The 24670-nt window shown below is 39.3% G+C and overlaps 1 protein-coding gene across 2 annotated transcripts in view; it reads left to right on the forward strand.

Annotated features, from left to right (window-relative positions):
* Window positions 1-21846, forward strand: part of PUS7 (pseudouridine synthase 7) — a 28941-nt gene extending 7095 nt beyond the window's left edge. For both annotated transcript variants that reach the window (XM_044423454.1, XM_044423455.1), the window contains 12 exons: window positions 876-1020; window positions 9329-9440; window positions 9982-10059; window positions 10867-10995; window positions 12561-12686; window positions 14574-14635; window positions 15636-15796; window positions 17075-17201; window positions 17988-18089; window positions 18804-18933; window positions 19229-19320; window positions 20916-21846. In XM_044423454.1, coding sequence (XP_044279389.1) covers window positions 876-1020; window positions 9329-9440; window positions 9982-10059; window positions 10867-10995; window positions 12561-12686; window positions 14574-14635; window positions 15636-15796; window positions 17075-17201; window positions 17988-18089; window positions 18804-18933; window positions 19229-19320; window positions 20916-21052 — 1401 coding nt within the window. In that variant the 3' untranslated portion in view covers window positions 21053-21846. The remainder of the gene's footprint in view (window positions 1-875; window positions 1021-9328; window positions 9441-9981; window positions 10060-10866; window positions 10996-12560; window positions 12687-14573; window positions 14636-15635; window positions 15797-17074; window positions 17202-17987; window positions 18090-18803; window positions 18934-19228; window positions 19321-20915) is intronic.
* The last annotated feature ends 2824 nt before the right edge of the window (window positions 21847-24670 follow it).

Consider the following 24670-nt stretch of genomic DNA (forward strand, 5'->3'; position numbering starts at 1 on the left):
TGCAGTGTAAAGTGTTACAGCCCCAAAATAGGTACACAGCCTCACCTGCTGTTTGTGAAAATTAGGCCTTGAACTACATTAAGATACCTGTGATAGCGGAGAAGACAGTTTTCCCATTTAAGGAACTTACCTTGCTCATAACTTAACCATAAGTTGTTTCTCCAGCAAATAAGCATTTAGACTGGAGAAAGCCAGCTGCTAGACTGATACCTTAAACATGATATCATACTGGTTTGCCAGAGATGATACATTGGCAATTGTATATATCAGTGCCTCTTAGAATGGGTTTAATATATGAATAATAAATATATAATGTTAGTATTTTTGTAAAAGGCTAAATAGAGTATCACTTACTAAAATGTCATTTATATTATTCATGTACTTCTACCACTTTTTAATTGTTAGAATTGCAGATGTAAAAATCTAAAACCGTAAATGCCTCACATCACTTCCAGTACTTGATTTTTCAAACCAGACTACCATAGGCAATACTGGAATCTGGAGGTTTGCTGCATGATATATACCTGTATTGCAAGTGCTTCCATGAGACTTTTTCTCAATTTTTCTGGCTGTGTATTTGAAGCTCACCCTCTTATGGGTAGCACTAAGAAGACATGAATGGCCATGAATCCTGAAGAAACATGTTGGTGTGCTTTTTTTTTTAAGTGGGGGAACCATATCAAAATCTGCTTGCCAGAGGCTTATTATTGGATAGTGCTTTTGCTCCCCTGTCCAATAGATGCACAAGAATGCAGCTGACTTCACCTTGGCTTTGCTTCAAAATTTCTGCATCTAATTTTCAAGCACAAAAGGTATCTTAGACAGTGTAAGATAAACTGATTATCAAAATATTTTTTCTCTATGCTGCTGTTTAGGTCATAGAAGACACAAAAGAAAAAAGAACAGTTATACACCAGGCTATAAAATCTTTGTTTCCAGGGTTAGAGACTAAAACAGAGGATCGGGATGGAAAAAAATACATCATTGCTTACCATGCAGCAGGGAAAAAGGCACTTGCAAGTGAGTGTGACTTTTGCTGCTCTTTGAAATCTGTACAAAGCTGCTCTGTAGTGGAAGTGACAGGAAAATCTGTCTGAGTCTTCAAAGCCAGTGTCAGCTAGGTATTGAATGGGAAGGACAGCTTTGTTAGTTTAAATATTATTGGTCTCTGGGAAGTTTTGGAAGTGTCATTAAAATCCCTGCATGCTTTATCTTACACAGTGTACACAGCCAGTGTAATCCTGTATTCAGAAAGTTCTTGAAGGAATTGCCGTGTTATAGCAGATCTGTTATGTCGTGAGATAAGATGAAGATTTAATGTAAATTTGTGGAAAAAATTAAAAACATTGTGGAGGGATTACATGATCAGCCTATGCTGCTAGAACATTGCTCACTAATTTGAATGATGGAGTTGTATGACAGTACAATCTATAGAAATCTAATGCAGAGTCCCTTTCAGTGAGGCTTATTTCAAGGCAAATGAACGTAAGAACTTAAGAAAAGCCATGCTGGATCAGACCAAAGGGACTCTAGTCCAGCACTCCCATGTTCATGGAGGCAAACCAGCTACTCACAGGACTGCTCAATCAGGATGGGTACAAGAACTCTACCTATCCAAACTCTTCAGCAACTGGTATATGCACGGATGCCACCTCTAGTAAAGTAGGTTGCAGATAGCCAGCAAGGCTTGTAGCCACTGATAGCCTCCTCCCTTGTGAATTTGTCTAGTCCCCTTTTAAAGCCATCACCACTTCCTGTGGCAGCAAATTCCATAGTTTAACTCTACATTGTATGAAGAAGTACTTCCTTTTATCTGTTCTAAAGCAGCTTCATGGGATGACCCCAGGTTCAAGTGTTATGGGAGAAGGAGGAAAATATCTCTGCATTATTTTAAACACCTTTACCATGTCTCCCCTTATTCACCTTTTTTCTAAGCTAAGCAGTCCCAGTTAAAAGCAGCTACAACAATAAGTATAGAAGTCCAGTCTAAATTGTTCAAATCTGGTAGAGGAATCTGTTGATTTTTTTTTTTAAATGCATTGCTTTAAAAGGTTTACTAGTCGAAAGATGGACATTATTTTTTGGGAGGGCAGAGTCTTCTTAGGACACAATCATATGCATGTTCAGGTGGAAAAACATCCTACAACTCCCATCATTCCTCAGTCAGCCATAGGCTACAATCCAATACAAGCTAACTTAGAATAATTCCAACTAAACATGGGGCCTTTCTACTCCAATAGATATTGGAGACATTTAAACTACAAAAGATTGTCCTTTTTGCCATTTTCAGTGCTGAAAGAATGACAATAGATGTAATTGGATATCTCATTGACAACGCAAGTGTTTACTGACATGTCTAACATTTAATCTATCTCTGGGTATACATGTAAGTCATAGACGTGACTCATCTGTGAGTTTATCTCAGTGGTACCCTGTGTAAGTGTGCCTGTGAGAGTGTCTTCCCATGGCACCTGAACATCTTTAGGTTAAGTATCCTAAACTGCTGAAGTATGAAGTGACCAGAGTCAGTAAGTTGGTAGACATAAATACAGTTGTTCATTTCTGTGGCCCATTATGTCAACATTCTCACCAACTTAAAAGATCACTTTGTGCAGTAGGCTGCAGATTGAAATCTTTAGTCACAAATAGATTTCAGAGGATGATGACTGCAAACACAAGAACATCTGGTACTGGTTCAAAGCACGAAAGTTCATAAGAATCATCTAGATAAGAAATCCATTCACTTGCAGAAAAAGATGAAAGAAACCTTGTCAGACTTGCTTGATTTCTTTCTTTCAAGCATGCAGGTCTAACAGACTGATTACATAAACAATATTTATTATTTAAAACATGTTGGCTCTTTAGCCAAAATAGTTTCCAGAGTGGCTTTCGTAAGCATATAAAAACAAAACATTACCTGTCCACATGCTTACAATCTTAAAGCTATGACTCAGAGGGGAAAAGAGATAGGGAAGGAAGAAAAAAGCCAATTCATGCCCTAATTCTCAAAGTTAGTTTCTCCCAATTGTGCACACTAGAGTACTTGGTGTAGCATCACAGAAATTTTGAGGACTAGGGACAGCAAGTTGCCAAGGTCTGTAAGAGTTTTCTATTTTTCTGTATGCTCTTTGTCTATCTGGAGTGTTTGCATTCTGTACCAGTCTGGAGTGTTCTGATGGTACCTTTCCTGAGGTGGCTCAGGATTTCATGCTCTCCATGATAACCATGGGACTGTTCCAACATGCCATCAGCCACATGCATGTTGATGGACACACTCCAGACCTGTTTCTTTTGACCAGGTATGGGTATACTGATCTGAAGGTGGAGGAGTTTGTTTCAGCACCTTGTCATCGTCAGATCACCACCTACTGAGGTTCAGCTTGATGGTGGCTTTTCCCCTATGCAAAGGTGGGGAACTCATTTGCTGGTTTGCTCCCAGGGGCTAATGGATCCATATGGATTCCTAAGGGCTCCTTGCTGGAGGGAATGGGCTCATGTAGTGAGACAACTCCTGAAGAAAGTCTCTCTGGAAATAAATTAGTAAAGATCTCAGTAACTTGAGGCTGATGGCAAATATTCTCTTCCTGGGCAATCGCTTTGAACAGGTGTGGTGAAACAGCTCCAGGCACTTTTGGATGAGACTGATTATCTGAATCCATTTCACTCAAGATTCAGGCCAGGTTTGGGCATAGAAACAGCTTTGGCTGCCCTATACAATGACCTATGTTGCGGGAGAGACAACAGGAAGGTGACCCTGCTGACACCTCTGGATTTCTTAGTGGTTTTAATTACCACTGACCATAGTATTCTTCTGGGGTGACTGTCTGAGCTAGGATTGGGATGCGGTAGTATTGCAATGCAGTGGTTCCACTCCTGCTTGGATGTTCAGCTGCAGGAGGTGGTGCTTGGAGAATATTGCTTGGCCCTTCAGATTTGCCAACATGGGGGTTCCTCAGTGGTTGATCATCTCTTCTGTGCTTAACATCAGCATACAACCTCTGAGTGAGGTCATGCAAAATTTTGGGCTGCTCTGCCATAGTATGCTGATGACAAGCAGTGTAATTTCTCCATTTTCATCAGGTAAGACTATGGATGTGTTTAGTATCAGCCTGTAACAGTAGACCACATGAGGGCTAATAAACTGAAGCTCAGTCCAGACAAGACTGAGAAGCTACTAGTGGGTGATGCTTCTGACTGGCTGGATGGTGTTTAAGCCTTTCTGGATGGTTGTACTCACCCAAAGAAGCAAGTTCACAGCTAGGGGATCCTCCTTGTACTGTCTTTGTTACTTGAGGCTCCAATGGTATTGCATGTCTTCCGACTTCAGCTCATACCCCATCTAGGCCCATATCAAGACAGACAGCCTGGTTTCAGTAATATACTGAAACCTGATAACCTCCAGGTTAGACTACTGCAAGGGCTGCCCTTGAAGATTGTTCAGATGCTACAGTTTGTGCAAAAAGTGTCAGCTAAATTAAATGAGACCAGAAAGTCTGAATATATAAGACAAATTCTGGCCCACTTATACTGCTTGCCTGTATGCCTCCGAATGCAACTGAAGGTGTTGGTTATAACCCATATACCCCTGGCATGACCTGGTACTCTAATGCCTGTAGAATGCCTCTCCTGACCTGAATCTGCATAGACACTATGATCTAAATGTGAGGCCTTCCTCTGAGGGTCACCTGCAAGTGGGGCTCAGAGGGAGACAACAAGGAAGAGAGTCTTGTCAGTGATGGCCCCACAGTTCTACAATAATCTTTGTATTGATGCCCACCTGGTTCCACCATTCTCAACTTCCTGGTGCCAGGTTAAAACTAAACTCTCAGGCATTCAATGACATACGATAGGACATGTCAGGTCTACTTTTTGTTGGAATTGTTTTAGTTTTTAAAACTACTTTCAACTTTTTATATTGGAATTTTATGATGTATTTTATAGTATTTGCATTTGTATTTATTCTATCTGTATTCTATTCTATCTATTTATGTAGTACATAAATGAAATAAGTAATAGTAATTAAAGCTATAGAAACTGGGTTTGTATGTCAGGACAACCCATCATGTTTAACAAGCCACAGTGAGTTTTTGTATTTTCTGTAGCTAGACTGCATCCCACAAGGTGACTTGTTTGGGGGCAATAAGCTACTGTGATAGCCCATGGCTTCTCCTTGGGGTTGTTCAGCCTGTGATGGTTGAATGCATTGTCCAAACCAAGGAAACTGTTTCCATCATGGGTTCTGAGGATCAGCTAGCAAACTGCTTGGCAAGAACAGCAAAAATACTTTGCCAGTCCTCGTGATCTCACCTTTGCTAATGCCAGTGATGCCTCTATCAATACCTAAGTGGTACTTTTGAGCAACTGTCACTGGTTCTGCAGATTTGAAAAAGGACAATTGGGATCAGTTAAAAAAAGAAAAGCTGACCCCAGAAAATTGCTGAGTTTGTCTTTTTAAAATTTAATTGTCAATCCTTTATAGCCACCCAGATATGCTTATAAATGTCTGATAGATGTGGACTGTGGGTGTACACTTACCTACCTGCAAAAGACCAACAAAATAATTTAAATGATGAGTACCATTGGTCAGTTTTCTGAGACTGAAAAAAATTAAGTAACTTCTTTGACACTTCTAAAAACCAGCAAAGAACAAAAAGGAAATCAGAGCAGGGAGGGGGAGACCAGCCATGCTAGAACATAAAAAGAGCCATGCTGAGGCAGAACAAAGGTCCCTCTAGTCCACCATTCTGTTCACGCAGTGGCCAGCCAGTTGCCCACAAGACCCCACAAGTAAGTTCAAGAACACCATCTCACCCGAGCTTCCTAGTAACTGCTGTACTTTGGGATACGTACTGGAGCTGGGAGAAGGACTGAGAGGAAGATGTGGGAGGACAAGCCATGATGAACCCAGTCATCTGTCAGCTGCCCCATATTGTGAAAAACCTGCACTGTGTAGCTTATTTGCAAGGTAGTTCAGCCTGTTACACATTTGCATTTCAAGTGTTGATAATGACCCATTGGCATGGAAACAAGTGAGAAAGAGGAACTGAGTGATGGACTGGATTTTCAGCAGAGCTGATGGCATGGCCCCACTGTAGCCTGATGGAATTTGTCCACCAAAGAAGAAAGAGAAACAGCCATTTTAATTTGGTGCCAGCCTCTCTGCTTGAATTATCAATTGTTATGTGCACAATTTCACCAATACCTTAGCAGAAAGGAGAGGAGAGAATCCCAATATTGTGTGACCATAAATACAATCAAGATTTTACTCAGTCTAACCTTTTCTGTCTGATCTGGCAGTTTCACTATTCACAATAAAAGGAGTGACTTTTCTTTTTTTCCCTTTACTGGACTGGGTCTTCCATAGTGGTGAACCTGTCATTTTTCCCAGTTTATGCCAAGGTTAACAAAAAAAATGCCGTGGCATGCTCTTTGAGTCCTTAGCTGAAACTTGACCAAGGAAAATCCTGACAATTATGGGCCCACTATATTGGGTTCCCTGAACACCACTTTTTTCTGCTAAGTCATCAACAAGTCAGCAAATAATACTTACCCCCATGTTTGGAAAAAATTATCTGCTGGTTTAACAGCTTGATGCAGGCACAGCTACGGGGACTAGTAAAAGAATGACTGAAGATACGGTGAAAAATGTAATCAGTTTGCACTGAATATATAGATAAAGACATTCCTTGTTTGCATGTGTTGTGCATGGAGCATGCATGTGTACAGATACAAATAAATTTTCAGACCATGCTCTCCATCTTCCCTTGTGCACAACTGTTGGAAAAAACTGCATGTGTTCGCTGTTAATGAAGCTCTAAAACCTCAACTAGTGGTAGTTCAAATATTCATCTGTTTTCCGATATCTATATTGCTACTGAATTAGGATGTATGTGGTTCAATGCATATATACACATTTGTGTGACAGTGATCCAAACTGCACATCAAATTGACAAATGGGAGGTTATCCAACCCATAACTTATGGGGATGTGTGCCTTTGACAAGCTGCTTGCAGCTTCCATAAATCACTTCTGATCAGCGTGAATGGAAGTTGTGAGCATGATGTGCAAACCTGGACTGGTTCATAGTTTAGGGCAGCCTTCCCCAATCTTGTGCATTCCAGACTGCAATACCCAGAATTCCCAGTCAATATCCCTGCTGAATGGGAATTCTGGGAGTTGTGGTCCAAATGCCTCTGAATGCCCCTAGTTGGGGAAATAATGTCACTATTAAGTCATTGTGTGCATTGGATTTACTGCTGAGATGTTTAGCTCTGAAACAACCCTTTAGTCCAGGTTTGCACATCATACTCACAACTGATGATTGGCAGTTTTTACAGAAACCAGAGGCTGCTCACACATGGCACACATCCCACCATTCACTGCTGTGTTGTATGAACTGGCCTTCTGTTACATGGTCAGTGTATTTTGTACTGGGGATGAGGGTGGCGGGAAGGATCCCAACTGCAACAATGGAATCCCAATTAATTAGTCTGTCTTGGTTTTGAACTGAAATTAGAAGGCACGTCTGTTCTAAACACACTGAACACTTAAGAGCCTTTGTTTACTGGTTCTTTGTGTTGCTACCCTCTGTGTAGTTTGTTGCGTGTATAGTTGAACCCTTTCATTTGTTCATTACTCTGCACGATTCCATTGCATAGCTGTTTAAATAGATGTCAGTCACCATATGAACCATTGAATGCTCCAGACATCTATAGCTTATAAACCATAAATTTGCATGTTCCCATCTGAAACACTGATACCTTAAAAATAAATAAGATAAAACATTGCTCTCTTATGCTCTTTATCCTATGCATATGAACAGAGGTCAGAACTACAGCAGGTAAGAGATGTTGGCATTTCATGTTAGGAGAAAATGGAATGCCAATCAAATTTTTAAGAATTCAGACTATCTAAATAGTGAATAAACTAACAAAAATATGTAGAGTTTAGTTTTATCTATATTTACCCAGGAATAAATCCATTCATTAATACTCAGTTCTAAGTAACCCTTCTTTATTTAGCTGATTTAGTTATCAACTAAACAAACGTAAATGATTAGCTGAAGTTTGAGAATTAAGTTAGCGCTAAAATTTGTGCTTGACAAACTTGATTCTTAATCATCATAATCTTAACATATAAAGCCTCTTTGAGATAGAGAGTTCTACATGCCCTGCTTCCACTTTTCCACAAAGCAGCTAAACCAAAGTAATTTGGAATTAAGCAATCTCATTGTGCTTCTTTGCAAATCAGAGTAGTTCATAATTATAACCCTTCTAGCATTTTTCTCAGTGTAAAGTGCCCATCTTTACTCTTGGTACAATGGCAAATAAAAAAGCTGGGAAAAGAGTTCAAAGACCTCAGGATAGATTACCATATAAAATTGCCATGGTTACTGTGAACCACAATTCACATTTGGACCATAGTTTCTTATGGTTTCTGCGCAGTCCTTAACTATGCGTAAATACTCAAAATGTAGGGCTGAGAGAAGAAAGAAAAACTAAGCATTGTGCCTGCACAAAGCCCTCTCTTTCATCACAAGATGAATCACTTTTGTGATTTCATACCTTATAGCCTGGCTTCTATTTTGGGATATTTTATCTGAGAGAGAGAATGGATTAGTTCACCTCAGATACCAAGCCATAATTTGGCACTGTGGGAATAAATGCTGACTTCACACACACACACACACACACCATCTTCCCCTATGTACTCTCTGTTTTATCTAGAATTGACAAAACCAGGAAGAAGCTAATTTAAATGGTGCAGGAGAAGGAGGTAACTAGCCTGTACATCATGGTTTGTTGTTACGTGTGAACCAGCCCGTTGCTTTGCAGAAGGCCATCTAGTGAGCTTAATGATTAATTGGGGATTTGAACCTGATTTCCTAGCATTTAATAGTAGAAACTGCAGTATCTGGCATGAAGAGCAACCATTGCATCAATAATTTATGAACAAGCCCTATGACTATCCAGTAAAATTATTGTTGTTGTTGCTGAGAGGCTTCCTCCTGACTTCACTACGTGTAGACACACAACAATGGTCTTCCTCTTCAAAAAGAGCCATTTTTTGTCCACTGCTGTTTTCTGGGAGAAGAGTTTTGCATCATGGACTGCATGAGATGGACTGTATCATGATGGACTGTAAAAAAATGTTTACAAGTATTTTCTTTCCCTAATTTAAGAAATATTTCTTCACACACACATACACACACTCTTCAGACTGGCCACTGCACAAACTATATTTTGCAAAACATTCAGTACTCAAAAAATACTCACTATTTAAGTTGCAGCCTTTAATATTGTCTGTATTTAACATTTTGTCTTTGAAGATCCAAGAAAACATTCTTGGCCAAAATCCAGGGGAAGCTACTGCCACTTTGTATTATACAAAGAAAACAAGGACACCATGGATGCCATTAATGTGCTATCAAAATTTTTAAGGTATGTTAATTCTTTTCCCCATGGAGAACAGAGTATGAAATTTGAGAAATTAGATTCTAGGAATTGGTAGAAATACCCTGCTTTGAAATGTTTTGAGTAATTTTGCAGCATGTTGAGGGTAGTGTAACTGATCAGTTTTGGAAATAATTTGTGAACTATGCATAAAAGTTTGTAGCCTTTTAACACAGAAGATTGTTGATTGTGGGAGGTTCCATTTCATATGTTAGCACAGTCCTGATTTTCAGAAAAGAGTGAGAGATAGGGTATGTATATGTGAAAGGGAGAGTGTGGGGGAATCTAATCAATGCCATATGTGAATTCTTTTGCACAAAAATGGCATATCATTTGGTAGGCCTCACATTAGCAACATGATAGGCACTACTGTGGCTTTCTTAAGGAGGTCTAAGTCCTGAGTTTGGTCTGTTGTGTGATGCATAGGTTAAAGAAAATCTTGTCTTTGTACAAATAACTGGGGTATTTTGTTTGCTTTTTACACTAACTGTTTTGCTTGTGCTGAGCTGCTTTTCTTCTTTTTTTAAAGAGTTAAGCCAAACATCTTTTCCTACATGGGAACCAAAGACAAAAGAGCTATTACAGTTCAAGAGATTGCTGTTCTGAGGTATGTAAAAATGACATGATGTTTAAGCTCCTGGCAATCTGAAACATTTAACTTCATTTTAACACTTTTGTCTGAATACAAGATGAACTATTTGATTATACAGCTCTTGGATTTTGTTTAAGACATCTCTCCAACATGTTTTAAACTTGTGGGATTTAGTAAGCACTCAAATATGCAGTTTATTTAGCTCTGCCTGTGTTCCGCAGAGAATATGTTGGGTAGTTTAGATGGGATATCCTAGGCTCTAAACTGGGAACAGGGATATTAAAAGGTGTAATAAAATCACTGCTGAGACTCATAATAAGATTTCTTGTATTTCTTTAATCACCACCATATGATTGCCAAGCTCTGTACACCAATTTCTGGGGAACTTGGGCAGGAGGTTACTGTTGCTTTCATGTCATGATTATGTGTTTCCTTGCTGGTGGCCAGTCAGCCACTGTGGGAACCGGATATTGGACTAGATGAACCCTTGATTGAATCCAGCGTGGCTCTTCTTATGAGCTTCATGCAGACTATACAGAATCTGTTGGTCTAAATAATTGGAAAACTGATTCAGGTTGGATGCAAAATGTGCTAGAGTTTAAAAGGTGAATAACCGTGCAGTTCCATTGATTGCAAATGGTACAATTGCATATAAATAGCTTTGTTTCTCTGCAATAAACATGGAAGCACACAATGCCTGCTGCCTCTCATTCTCATCACACTGTGGTTTTGTGCAATGTCCAGACTGGGCAACTGGAACTCCAGTTATTTTTTTCTCTGTGGTGACGCTGTTTCTGAACCCCTTCCCGTTCCCCTTGCTAGGGTCACTGCACAAAGGCTGGCTCATTTAAATAAGTGCCTGATGAATTTCAAGCTTGGGAACTTCAGTTACAAGAACCATCCCCTGAAGTTGGGAGAATTGCAAGGAAATCATTTCACAGTGGTTCTCAGGTAAAAGACGCTGTCTTCCAATTCTGTTTGCTGCAGATCTTTGTTTATTGTTGGCAACCACTTGGTTGAGAAAGATAAGTCCCCATTAACTAGTATTTTATGTTTTCCTAATTGAGAGGTAGGAAATGCATTCCCATAAAAGAACGTCCTATAAAAGGAACTTTACAATGAACCAATAACAAATTAAGTGTCTGGCGCTCTCTCTTCTTCCTTGCCCTAATATAACTAAAATAAAACCAAATGCAAATTATGAGTGTGGTATCATGAGCAAAGTTCTCATTTGTTTTCAGTATCAAGAATTTCCATATCTGGATGTACTGTTTAAACTATCTAGTTTAAATTAGGAGCCAAATTAGGTTTGTTGCACATCAGTCCCAGTGGACCTAGATATTGCTTTCATTGAGATCTAAAAGCATCCCACAGTCTGGATACAACCTTTGTCTTTCATATACTCTTCGTATAGTATTTTTTAATCATGCCTCCTATTCCTTTTGAACTTCCCAGCACCTTTATCCAATAGCTGCCAAAGAGTGTTGCAGGGTAGTGTTGGTATGTCTCTGCACTATTGCTGTCCAGTTATGGAATCTAGTACCTTGCACAAGATTTGGCATCTTGAGAAACTTAGGGTACCATCCAGTGTGGCTGCCTGTAACTCTCTGAAATCAGAGGATTACAGGTGTCCAGTGGGGGATGGCAGAGGAGTGCAGAGGCAAGGTTCTCTTCCATGCATCCATCACCCTCCAAAATGCTTTGATGGTTGGCTTTGGTGGATTCTGTCCCTGCTCATGAAGGGGAGGGGCTGATGCACCTCCAGAGTTCTCATGTCTCAGCAGTTCTCACTTTCCAACTCTCCCAGAATGGTCTCCCTCCACCTCCCGAGCCACTGCCCTTACAGAAATAACTGTGCCAGCTGTGAGGATGGAGGGAGAATGCTCCACATCTGGAGTCCCAACTGCTCATAGTACTTTGCTGAGATTCATGCTGAGACTGCACATTTTCTTGCGATCATCTAAGACAGCATGTGATGACCATAAGATTGCACCCTTTGGATTTTAGAAGTAGTTTTTAAAGACATGTATCTATCCCTTATAGATGAGGGACTTGAAAAATATTTTCTTAGATGAGGGGAATGATAGAGAAGAATGGTTCCAGACTGTGAAGCTCTTTTTAGTTTCTGCAACTGAAACTTGCTTTGGGTCTTGGATGTATTTTTTCTCAAAAGTAAGTCATATTATTGGAAGTATGATTTCCTATGAAGTAAGTGTATAAGCAAGTGTGTATGTGTATACATACACATGTGGGGAGAAGCACTTTTGAACACAGAATTTCCTTCTGAGTAAATATGCACTGTCCATATGGTAATTTTTATTTATATGGTAAATAGATTTTATTTTATTTTATTTTATTTTTTGTATTTTATTTATTTGATAATTTTTTTGTATTTATATGGGATTTTAATGATTGTAAGCCGGCCCGAGGCTCATGCGAATAAGTCGTTTAAATAAATAAATAAATAAATAAATAATAAGTTTTTGTTCCTTCACCTCATTTTTTACATTTATCAGAAATATTACAGGAACTGATGATCAAGTGCAACAAGCCATGGAATCTCTCAGGGAAATTGGATTTATTAACTACTATGGCATGCAAAGATTTGGAACCACAGCTATCCCTACATATCAAGTTGGAAGGTATAACTTTCATTTTGCATATCTTAGGGTATAATCCTATAAACGTTTAGACAAAAAAGGCTTACAGCTTGTGGCATGCAACTAAATATGCAAGGATTGTGTCCTTTGAAGTCCCATGAATAAGAGTTTGGGTCATGCAAATATGACTTCAGTCCCTAGATCAGCCCTTTTCTCATCTAATAACCTTGGAAAAATCACTGTTTCTCAGCTGTGGGAAAAGTTGGGTAATGAAGTATAAAACTTTGGCCATTAAAAGTGCTGTATACATTTTAAAAATTCTTTTTATACGAGTGGCATGTCTTTCCTTTGACAGCTTTATATCAAATATGTCACCATGTTCTTCACTGATGTTAATCTGGGTGGCCAGATTTTATGTGCCTGTGGAAATCTTACATTCTCTTGATTTCCTCAGAAGAGGACCTAGTTAGTTCTCATTGTGCTAAATTTAGAGAAAATTGACTGTGCTTCTGTCCTAGTTTCTGTGTATATTTCTGCTACACTTTTAACACTTCCCTGTGTACCAGAGGTAGGACTTTGGAAACTGTATTAAAATAAATTTAGGTTAATAGGATTTAAGCACTCTTATCTCCCAAGAGGCTTTCTTCTGTATGTAACCGTAGTCCCTGTTGTCCTGGGTCAGCCTACAGAGGTGCTACAGGCTCACTTATTCAGGTATTGTCAGGTGGGGATCTTGAGGTATTCCCCAAGATGGATACAGGTTCCCAGAGTTCAAGAGGAAAGGCCAAGCTTTCTTTGTGGTCTCTGTGCATCACACATACAGGCTTGTGCACCTGAGCAAGGCCGAGAGTTCTCTGCACTTCATCAACCCATTTTCGAAGAAGCCATACTTTGGTACTTAGCAGTTCAGAACTCACCAATGTCAAAGACATGTAGCCCTTTCCAGCAGTGCAAACCTCCTCCCAAATCTTTGCACGCCTGGTCTGTGCAAAGTCTTTCTTTGAGTGTGTAATGCACATGAACACATGAAAAAGTGGGCAAAGAAGAACCATATACCATAAGTGAAAGATATACCTGTCTGCTTTAGTGCTTGTCCTTTTAAGAAGAGACACAGTCTGTGTGGAGTGTGGTTGGAACCAAGGAAAGTGAACGGCTCTGTTGCTGAGGCTTTATGTGGCTTGTGTCCTCCTTGGGTCTTTGCTGGCAGAAGCCAAAAGGCAACCAAAGCAGAGAGGGCAAGACCTCCCCTTTCTTTCTATCTCATTCTAACCTTCCCCTTTCTCCCTTCTTCCCTTCCCCAACAAAAATCACACATATGGTGTGGGGACAGCTTCCATTGGTGCTAGTGGTATATTGCTTAAAGCTTAACTTCCCCCCAGTCATTTCCCTTGCCCAGAATTTAGGCTTGGGAAAAAAATGTTGCCTTGGTGCCTAGTTGCCTTGTGGAGTGGGGGTATCAGGCTGGATCCAAGGGTACCCCAGCCTGGGAATGACCTGCTGGCTGCCAGTTCCTCACCCCCGCTTTGATCCCCTAACTATTACTGACCCATTCTTTTGCATTAGCCCCATTGCCTAAGGCCTTGCCATAGCTACAGACATAAGACTCTTGAACTCCAATCCTCTAATTCATTTCCCTGAGTGTAAGTCATATTGAACTCAGTGGGGCTTACAACTGAGTAGACATGAATAGGACTGCACTGTAAGAAGCCACTCTTACTTCTAAATGAGGCTATCCATCTAATAAGAAAACCACAAAATATGCAAGGAAGTAAGTCCTATTGATTTCAGTTAAAAATTGCTTTAAAGCAAATGGGAGTAATACCACTTGTATTTGCTGCTTTAAGTGATACTTCAACTTGCCTTGGTAGATTCTTACGGGCATATTCTTCTGGCAATGCAATATTAAGTAAATGTTATTTTATTTTTTAGAGCTATTCTACAAAATAATTGGAATGAAGTGATTGATTTAATACTGAAACCACGTCCAGGAGGCAAGTATTAAAATATTTTTAGATGTGGCTCCAGTTTTACTGAACAAAGTTATTTATCTGCATCCATCATCAGCAATTGCAATTGATTCATCCAAAATATAAACATACAGCTAAACAGATAAAATTGCAAAATTAATTATCAGAACATATTAAACCTCAAGACAACATAAAGAACCTTTTTTTAATAGCAGATGCCAACATTTTTGCAAATTTTACTGTCACTATATATTCTCAGTCTGCGAGGGAAAACAGTCACACAAAAATGAGAAGTCTGTCCCAGAAGAGATTACTGTTGTGGAATGTTTAACTCTTCTTACACATGTATCTAGAATGATTAAAATAGAAATACATGAGTAATGTTCTGGTTCAGATGTACTGATAAGTCAGAACTATTTAGAATTCTAGTTAATTCTAGTAAGCTGATGCATACTACTGGATCCTGCCATTCTGCTATCTCCTGCCAGAATTTTAAGCCATGGTAGCATAGCCCAATCTGGTTCCCTCCAAATGTTATGGAATACCCATTTTAGGATTAATGAGTTCTGCCACATTAAGAAGGCTTGATCAGAGTTGAAGTCCAAAGTGGGACAACTGGTATAGACACTAATTTACAAAAGCTGGCTTTATAGAAAACAAGGTTTTAGGGGCAAGCATCTTTGTTTATGGATCTCCTTAAAGATGCAATGTTCAGGCAACATACTTTGCAATGTATGCAGTGGCCAAATTTATTGTGCATATCCATAAACAGAAATAGGCTGCCAGTGGCTTTGATGGAAATTAATCTTGGGTACATCAGTGCACTGAGGTTAGCAATGTAACTCCTTTGTGCCGGTTTCAGAAAATTAGCTAAAATAGAGCAAACTTCTGAAACTGGATAAGAATGATTTCATGTTGTGAATACAATAGAATACAATCTCTGTTTGCTTTTTTGCACTTGTATTTAAATAATCCATGGCCTATAGTTGAAAGTGCTTACCTTTTATACCATTTATTGTTCCAGCGGAGAAAGGGTACTTAGTAAAATGCCGAGAAGAGTGGGCAAAAACTAAAGATCCAGCTGCAGCCCTCAGAATACTGCCTGTGAAAAGGTGTGTGGAAGGACAGTTGCTTCGGGGACTTTCAAAGTACGGACTGAAGAATATAGTCTCTGCATTTGGCATAGTGAGTGTGAAAAAGTGGTGTTTGTTTGTTGGTGGCAGTTTAAAGTCTCCAAACAGGTCTACAGTACCTTGGCAGGGTAGGAATAAGATCAGAGTTTTGAGGAATGGTAAATTATGCCCTTTCAGTGTCTTTAATAAGGGTTTATATCTTGGTACAGGAATAGAGTGCAATGTTTACAGTGCTAATTGAGCAGGGCAGCTTATTTTAAGAAATGTCCCTAATTTATTAAGTGTGCAGTTTGAGTATCTTGAACTGAATTTCACAGATGCTAATGCAGAGGTGGATAACTTGTGGCCCTGAAGATGTTTTGACATATAGCTCCCATGATCCCTTATGATCAGCTGTTCTGGCTAGGAATGATGGGATGTGTGGGCTAAAATATCTGCAGAACTACAGGTAACCCACCTCCAAACTTCGCTTTACCTGGGAAGCAGGTAAAGGAAGACACCAGGCACCAGCTTCTGTTGTATCAAGAAAGCCTACTCCTTGCACAATGACCTCAAGACCATAGGGCACCAGTCCCTACTGTCGTAAGGAAGGAACAGAATAGAGAGCAGGATGCAAGAGTCTGAAGAGGACGCCAAGTGCCTGCTCTATTGGGACTGTGCCCTCCCTTCCTTAAAGCCATTTCCAAGATCTGCTTTTGATTTGTTTTATGTTTCTGGCAGTCAGAATGGACCTGCTTTGTGGCTGGCCCCAGGCCAAGGGAACTCCTTGCCAAGGGATGCCCTGCAAATCTCCACCTCTGACCTTCCACCAACAGGCAAAGATGTTTTCATTTAGACAAGCCTTTGGCCCATACATTGACTTCAAATATGCTGTAATTAGCTTTAACTGGTTTTTTTAAAATTGGTGCTTTTGCCTGCTTTGTTTTTATGTTTTTAGTTGGCATTTTTATTGCTGCTAAATAGCATTTTTTGCCCATATATTCCACTTTACCTGCTAAGATCCTCTGGGGTTAATCTTCTGAAGCTTGCCTGTTTTTAGTTGAAAATTTAACTGTTGTTGGTTTTAACCTCCTGTAAACCACTCAGTGCCTATGGGAATGGAGTGGGAGATAAAAATCAAAATAAAAATAAAATAAATGTATGTACATTATTGCTATAAGCCAGCTTGAACACCATTTGATAGAAAAATGAGTTACAAACAGATTGATAAATAAATAGTAATCTGGCTAACATACAGTTGTCTTTTTCTGCTTCTTACCTTCTTAAGATGAGGTGTAAGACTCATAATGGTAATTTTTGGTGGCACAATAACCATTTTTTCTGTCTACAGATTCCAAGAAATAATCGTTTGATGTATATTCATAGCTATCAGAGTTATGTGTGGAATAATATGGTGAGCAAAAGAATAGAAGAATATGGACTTAAACCTGCACCAGGCGATCTTGTACTAAAAGGAGGTAAAATGTCAATATTGCTTTATGGCAGGATGCACCATATACTCTCCCCAAAGCATTTGGATATAGTCCATTTGCTGATTTTTTGTAGCTAGTGTTTGGTTCCTTCACCTCACCTCCAAATGGAATTATTCTTGCAAATTAATCTTGATTGTGTTTTAAATAAGAAAAGGGTGAGCTTTTTTGTATCCCAGTCCTGGAATGCTCTATTCTGAATTTGCAAACAGTTATGCTGTTGCTGATCAAATTGGAAGTGTGATGAAATCCAAAGGGCTCTCCTACCTACAAGAGCATGTTTTGTCTCACTTTCTGACTTGGAGTTGGCTCCAGGTGGTTTTTCTTAAGGACTGGCACTCTGAGACAGCTACTTGACTCCTGTGATACTGCTATTAGAAAAGATATGTGCCTATACAGCAAAGTTTCTGCCACTGCTAGGTGGGGAAAAAAGAGGCTTTTTTAGGGGTTGGTGTACAGGAAGTTAAGATGCAAGTGCTTTAGTCAGCTGTATTCTGACACAGATTTGTGAATGTGCCTGCATAGATTGCTGTTGAAATAGCGGTGATTACAACCGAGTGGAACACAGGAAAACATCGGCTTGCCACGTTGTGGCCTATTACTGCCTAGTCTTTAATCTAGATGGTATTTGAAACTGCTCTTTCTTCATTTATTTTTAAAGCGCTCCTAAAGATTACATCCAAGGAATGTTTCAGAAAGATTTTTCAAAGGGAAATGGCTGGGATAATTGGAAAAAGTGATGTATCACTAGAATAGGTCTCTTTATATTTTTAGGGACAGCTGTTTATATTGAAGAAACAGAGGTTGACAATTATACCATCCATGATGTCGTGATGCCATTACCTGGTTTTGATGTTATTTATCCAAAGCATAAAAGTAAGAACTTGTTTAAAGTCAAATCTATGACTTGATGATCTATGTATAACCAAATTTGCTGATAAATGCTTGGGATACATGTAATAGTACCTACACAAAAGTGAAAACTATTCTGATAAAAAATTATTTTAATATCCATGATAATACAATGAGAAAAATGTATGGACCAAGTTGATTAGCAATGTAACTGTGGAGTTGATAAAGAATGTTAGCTATCTAACCATGTTTTAAAAGTCGGTGGAGGAAAGGAAAGAAGTGACTGGATAGCGGAGTCACATTGTCCTGGTTTTCCTGATGGAACAGCTTAAGGTTGCTTGGGAGTGAATGGATGGGCTGGTTCTCATCCAGTCATAGGGTAAATCTGGAAATCTGAGTTGTCAAAGAAAGTGGTCAATGGAGGGTTGTCCACATGTGTCCTATGTAGACATTTGTGGGGCAGTGGGGAAAGGCTCAGGGCAAAGTAACAGCTGAAGAGTGTTACTCTAGTACTCAATGCTATTTACTTAGTTCACATAATGCTTTGTAAATGTTCATGCTTTCCAGCAGAACACCCATTTTTTCTTAAAATTAAATATTTAATAAAAAGCAAACGTGACCTTTTACACTTTTGGGTCGCATTTCAGCATTACAGATGAGATACTTAACCAGCCCAAGAAAGGTGAAATTGTTCACAATTGGTTGTACCAGAGTCATTGTGTATCTTTCTTACTGTAGTTGGGGAATCCTACAAGGAAATGTTAGCTATGGACAATCTGGACATCAATAATATGAAACATAAAATTCGAGATTATTCATTATCTGGAGCATACAGAAAGATTATCATCCGACCTCAGAATGTGAGCTGGTAAGTAAATCATACGCAGTGTGATGGCCAAAGAATCATGCAGTTATGCAAAATCAGGGGAGTAATTGCTAGTTTGTGTGGTAATTTGCATGCAAGAAGACCTGCTCTGTTCCTCAGTTTAATGTGAATTTGAAATTCCATCTCTGAGGAGGATGGGAAAGGACCTACCCTCATAGTTAAAAAAAGTAGTATCCTAGAATTATGGAGACTTGTGCAGTAATATTTATCTACGTTAGCTATATGGTTCTCATGATTGCCAGACACATTTTAAATCCCATTTTCCATTTTTATAAAGGGAGCTGGTTGCATATGAAGATCCTAAAATTCCATTATTTGCTACTGACTTGGATAAAATGGAAGGAAAACAACCTGCAGTTCCTACCTCAGGCAAGTATTTAAAACAAATCAGGATATTTCATATGCATGCCATGTCAAACATGTTTTGTTCTGGTTATGCCTACAGATTAAATTGCATAATGCTAAGTTTTGTACACGCTTGTTGGGCTAAAAGATTTCAAAATAAATTATCACATATTAAATTCTCAAATAATAAGCCAAGATAATTAAAAATAGCTTTCCAGAAACAAATAATGCCATAGAGGTGGGTGGGTGAGTTGACCTCTTTCAGGAAAACTGAAGAACTGAAGGCAGTGTGGCTGCTGAAATTCACTTTCATTGGAGAAACAGATTAAAGGGAGACCTCAGTGGTTTGCCACTTTATTCTGCAACAGCTACCAGAACTAGTGACATCTTATTCAAATCTGATCCCATGGTTACCAGTATAAAAACAACAAAGTATTTTGGGGAGGGGGGGTTAAAGGAATTTGCCAGCAGGTTTCTTATGCAGTGCCAGACCGCTACCCTCTCCTTACCTGTTTAAGAAGCTCTCGAGGAAACCTAGATTGTGAACATGGCTTTATGAAAATGGCTGGCCCATCTACTTCATTTTTGCTGTTACTATAGTTGACTTGTACAGACGAGTGCTAAATCTATGTCACTTGAAGTGACATAAGCAATAGAAAAGGGATGGGTGCAATTAAGGTATTTCCCAGAACAATTACTCACTGGATGGGCTACTGTGTAATTGTGAACTCTTAATGGTAACACTTAAGCTCACATTAATTCTGAGCTTCAGTGGACTCCGGGGGATGGTGGAAGACAGGAAGGCCTGGAGGAATGTTGTCCATAGGGTCGCGATGGGTTGGACACGACTTCGCGACTAACAACAACAATGGTAACACTCATGGAACAGTAGCTCTTTCCCCATTGCCCTGGCCAATCTGAGATGTACATCTGGGCAGGAATTTGTGCTCTAGGTTCAGCTGGCAGAACACATTATGGAAATCCAGGAAGCTTCTTTGAATGAAATTAGGAGGGTAGTTACTCAGAGAAGGGCCTTTTCAGCGGTGGCGCCCCGAGTGTGGAATACGTTCCCTAGGGAGGTTCGCCTGGTGCCGTCGCTGTATTCTTTTCCATGTCAGGTGAAGATCTTTTTATTCTCCCAGTGTTTTTAACAATTAATTGGTTTTATCTTGTTTTTATTACTATTGTAGATGCAGTGTGCTGTGTGTCATTGTTATGGTTTTGTTCTTGGTTTCCTTCCTTGTAAGCCATTCAGAGACTTTTTTTTAGTAATAGACAGCATAGAAATTTTTAAAATAAATAAATCCTGCAGGTGGAATTTACATTTATCTCCCAGACTTTATTTTGTGTCTTGATTTTGAATAATCAAGGTGGGGAGAGTTTAGCTACTTTGGGAAAAAAAGAGTTATAGGCAATCACCTATATCAGTTTGTCTTCAGATCCTTCAGAGTGCTAGGAAGGAACTAGCAGTACAACCCAATATATATTTACCATTAAGATCTTGGGCGTGGCGGAGAAAACTGATAAAAATGTATCTTCAGTTGGTAATTATGCTGTTTTGGGAAGTCACTGTAATTATTTGAATGTTTTTCCCCTAATCATTGACTTATTTACAACAGAAGGCAAATACAAGGCACTGAAGATGGAGTTCTCCCTTCCACCATCTACTTACGCCACAATGGCCATTCGAGAAGTGCTAAAAATGGACACAAGCATAAAAAAACAGACACAATTAAATACAGTATGGTTACGTTGATGATCCTTTTTATTGATTGGATTAAAGTTTTAACATGAATTTAGTTTCTAAATGACTAGTTTTATCCAGGTACTTTCTATTTGAAAATGGTATTTTTGTATTAGCTTGAAGTATATAGTTTCAAATTCATTGTAAAGTGGTGTTTGAAAAACATGTAACTTTGTTTTGAAATGATGTGAGCAAACATTGTGTTTGAAGAGATAACTCTACCAGCTTGCAAGGAAATAGGATGACTTTGTTAGTAATTTCAAATCCTTGGAAGTATGTTAAAAACGTTCTCAAATATGATAGTAAATGAGTCTTTATAAGTTTGAATGAACACTGGTTGTAAGCATGCCTAATTCTGCATTTCAGGAAAACAGATTAGAGCACAGGTGAATGCAAATTTATGTCCAGTGAATACAAGTATTTAGCCTTAAGAGTGCTGATAGGATCTCTATTCAAAACTGATCCGATTGGCAAAATGCTCATATTGCTTTGTGATGTAAAGCTGCTTTTATTTGATCTTATTCAGTCTGTGTCCATTTTCTGGAACCTGTTTCAACTTGTGAGGAAGCAGACAATCCATATATGGAATTGTATCCTTGATGAATGTTGCTTAGCTCCAACATTTATGGTTTGTCTATTGCTGGCAATGGATGAACTTCAAAAATCTGTGTCCTGGCATGACAGGATTAAACAACCATTCTGAATTTAACACTTGTGGTATTGTGGGCTCATTTTATTTTTCATTTTCAAAACTAAGCAAATCATGTTTTATATGGCTTGGATTATTAAATAATTGTGTGTGAAAATCTGTTACCCTTTTTTGTTCTAGTGATTATTACCTCCACTCATTTCTTCAGTATTAGTAAAATGTATATCGATATGTATGAGGGGTCTTCAAAAAGTTTCCACATTTTTATATTTTATGAATATATTTATATATTTTTGCTGATGGCATTAAAAAGTTATGACGCTGGGCAAAATGCATTGCAAAGGAAGGTGACTATGTAGAAAGTGATGTAATTTGTTTCTTAAATTCTTAATAGAGTTTTAAAAAGTGTGGAAACATTTTGAAGACCCCTCATAGATATGACACACATTATTTTGTGGAAAGCTCTATTTACACATACTACTCCATATATCAATTTTATTCAACCATTTACCATAGATGGTAAAAACCCCCCAAGATTTCTGTTTTAAAATAAGTGGGTAAAGGCAAACCATGAACAAGATTATTTTCACTTCTCTTGCCTATTGATAACCCGGTGGCAAGCAGAAAGCAGGACAGAATCATCTCAATTCCTGAGCAATTTGTGATTGGCAAGAACTAACATGCATGTGAACAGCAATGCTGAATCAGATCAATGGCCCACCCAGTCTAGCAGTCCATTCACACAGTGTCAAACAGCTGCCCACAGAATCCCTGAGCAGAATGGGCAAGAGAGTTCCACGTGCCCAAGCTCCTCCGCAAGTGGCGTCCACAGGCACCCCACTTCTGATGTTGGAGGTAGCACATAGCCAAACAAGGCCAGTAGCCATTGATAGCCTTCTCTCCCATGAATTTATCCAGTTCCCTTTTAAAGATATCCAAATTTTTGGTCATCACTGCTTTCCATGGTGCGGAATTCAGTAGTTTAATATGTGTTGTGTAAAGAAGTACTTCCTTTTATCTGTCTTGAATCACCCCCCAGTCAGTTTCATAGGGTGACCCTGGGTTCTTGAATTATGGGAGAGAGAAGAAACTGTCTCCCTTGCCATACCATGCATAATTTTAAACATTTGTAGTGTGTCTTTCCTTACTTGCCTTTTTTCTAAGCTTAACAATCCCAGTTATCTTACCGTTCCACGTAGGGGAGTCATTCCAGTCCCTTGATCATGTTAATTGTCCTTCTCTGCACTTTTTCCAATAGCAATAATGCCCTTTTTAAGTGTAGTGAACAGAACTGCATACAATATTCTAAGTGTGCCCCCCCCCCGAAGATTTGTATAAGGGTAGTGTAATTTTGGCAATTTCACTTTCAATTACTTTTCTACTTATGCTTAACATGGAGCTTGCCCTTTTTACAATAGCTGTGCACTGGGTTAACATTTTAATCCAGCTGTTCACCACTGCCCTGAGATCCTTGCTCAGTCACTGCTTGCTGAGATCCCATCAGCCTATACTTGAAGTTGGGATTTTTCGCCCCAGCATGCACTACTACCTGACAGTTTATCAGCAGCAAAAACAACAAAAATATTCAAAATTAGGCTGGGACATAAAGCTTGAGGAATGGAAAAACAAGAATGGTGTGTGTGTGTGTGTGTGTGTGTGTGTGTGTGTGTGTGTAAGAGAGAGAGAAAGAATTATTTATTTATTTAAGATATTCGTATGCCGTCCTTCCTTTGTGAGAGCCTCAGGATGGCTTACACAAATAAAATACTTTTACATAAAAGTATAACATAAATAAATGAACGACCCACTCTGGCTGCAATTAAAATATGGTAATAAAATTCAATATTAAAACTTGTTAAAATATTGATTAAATAAAAAGGTCTTAACCTGGCACCGAAAAACGTATAATGATGGCGCCAGGTGGACCTCTCTGGGGAGCGCATTCCATAGGTGGGGCACCACTGCAGAGAAGCCCCTCCTCCGGGTACTCTGTCTCCTAATATCTTTCACAGAGGGTTCCCGGAGGAGGGCTTCTGCTGCCGATCTCCGGGAACAGGAGGGCACATAGGGAAGAATGAGCTCATTTCAGGTTCTGAAAACAAATTGGAGAGCCAAGCATATGCTCAGACGAACCCTGTTCCTCTTAAATCAGGCAACTTGTGACTATCCAGATGTTTTAGCTGATAAGCCCCATCATTCTAGACCTGATGGGAGTTGAAGCCCTCCAAATGTTTTGGCCTACAAGTTGCCCAATCCTAAATGGATGCTTCCCTGGTGCTTTTCATTATTACATTGCATTTATATCCCGTTTTCCTTGTGCAAAGAACCAAAGGAGACATTTAGCTTTATTTTCACAACAACAATCCTGTAAGGCAAATTAGGCTGAGAGTGAGTGACTGAGCCAAAGTCACCCACAGTGAGCTTCATGGCTGAGTTAGGACTAGAACTCTCAGGTCTCCAGTCTAGCCTCCCCAACCATCACATTGCACTGGCTCTTATCTGGTCCCAGGGGGTAAAATGTGGTGTAGACCCTACAAGCCTGGGGTCGATACAGGTAAGTCATCCTTATTCTAAGCAATTTCTATCAGTTTCCTTAGTCCAGAGTATGGGCAACTGCCAAGCACTCATTTCTGCTCCAGTAGTGGCTGTGCAGGGCCACACTGCCAAAATTGTGAAAATGCTGAATTGCCACTGAACTTTCCTCATGTAACAGCTGCAAGCACACGTCTTTTTTCCATTTAAAACAAGGTGATTGAGGAGCATATGCCTTGTTTTAATGCCCCAGACAGGAAATTTGACCTTTTGACTCCTAACAGCTATGTGGTAAGGTCTACAAAGGACTGGGGCCATATGCAGTCAGTGCACCACACATTCCCCACCCCTAGTCTACAGTAACACAACAAAGAACATGAAATGGGCTGGAGGGCATAATGTACTTGTCGCCATTCTTCTGACACTTTTGAAATAAATTCTGTGGGAGT

This window comes from Varanus komodoensis, unplaced genomic scaffold (assembly GCF_004798865.1).
Source record: "Varanus komodoensis strain SLA01 unplaced genomic scaffold, ASM479886v1 scaffold13_3, whole genome shotgun sequence".
NCBI classification, from domain to species: Eukaryota; Metazoa; Chordata; class Lepidosauria; order Squamata; family Varanidae; genus Varanus; species Varanus komodoensis.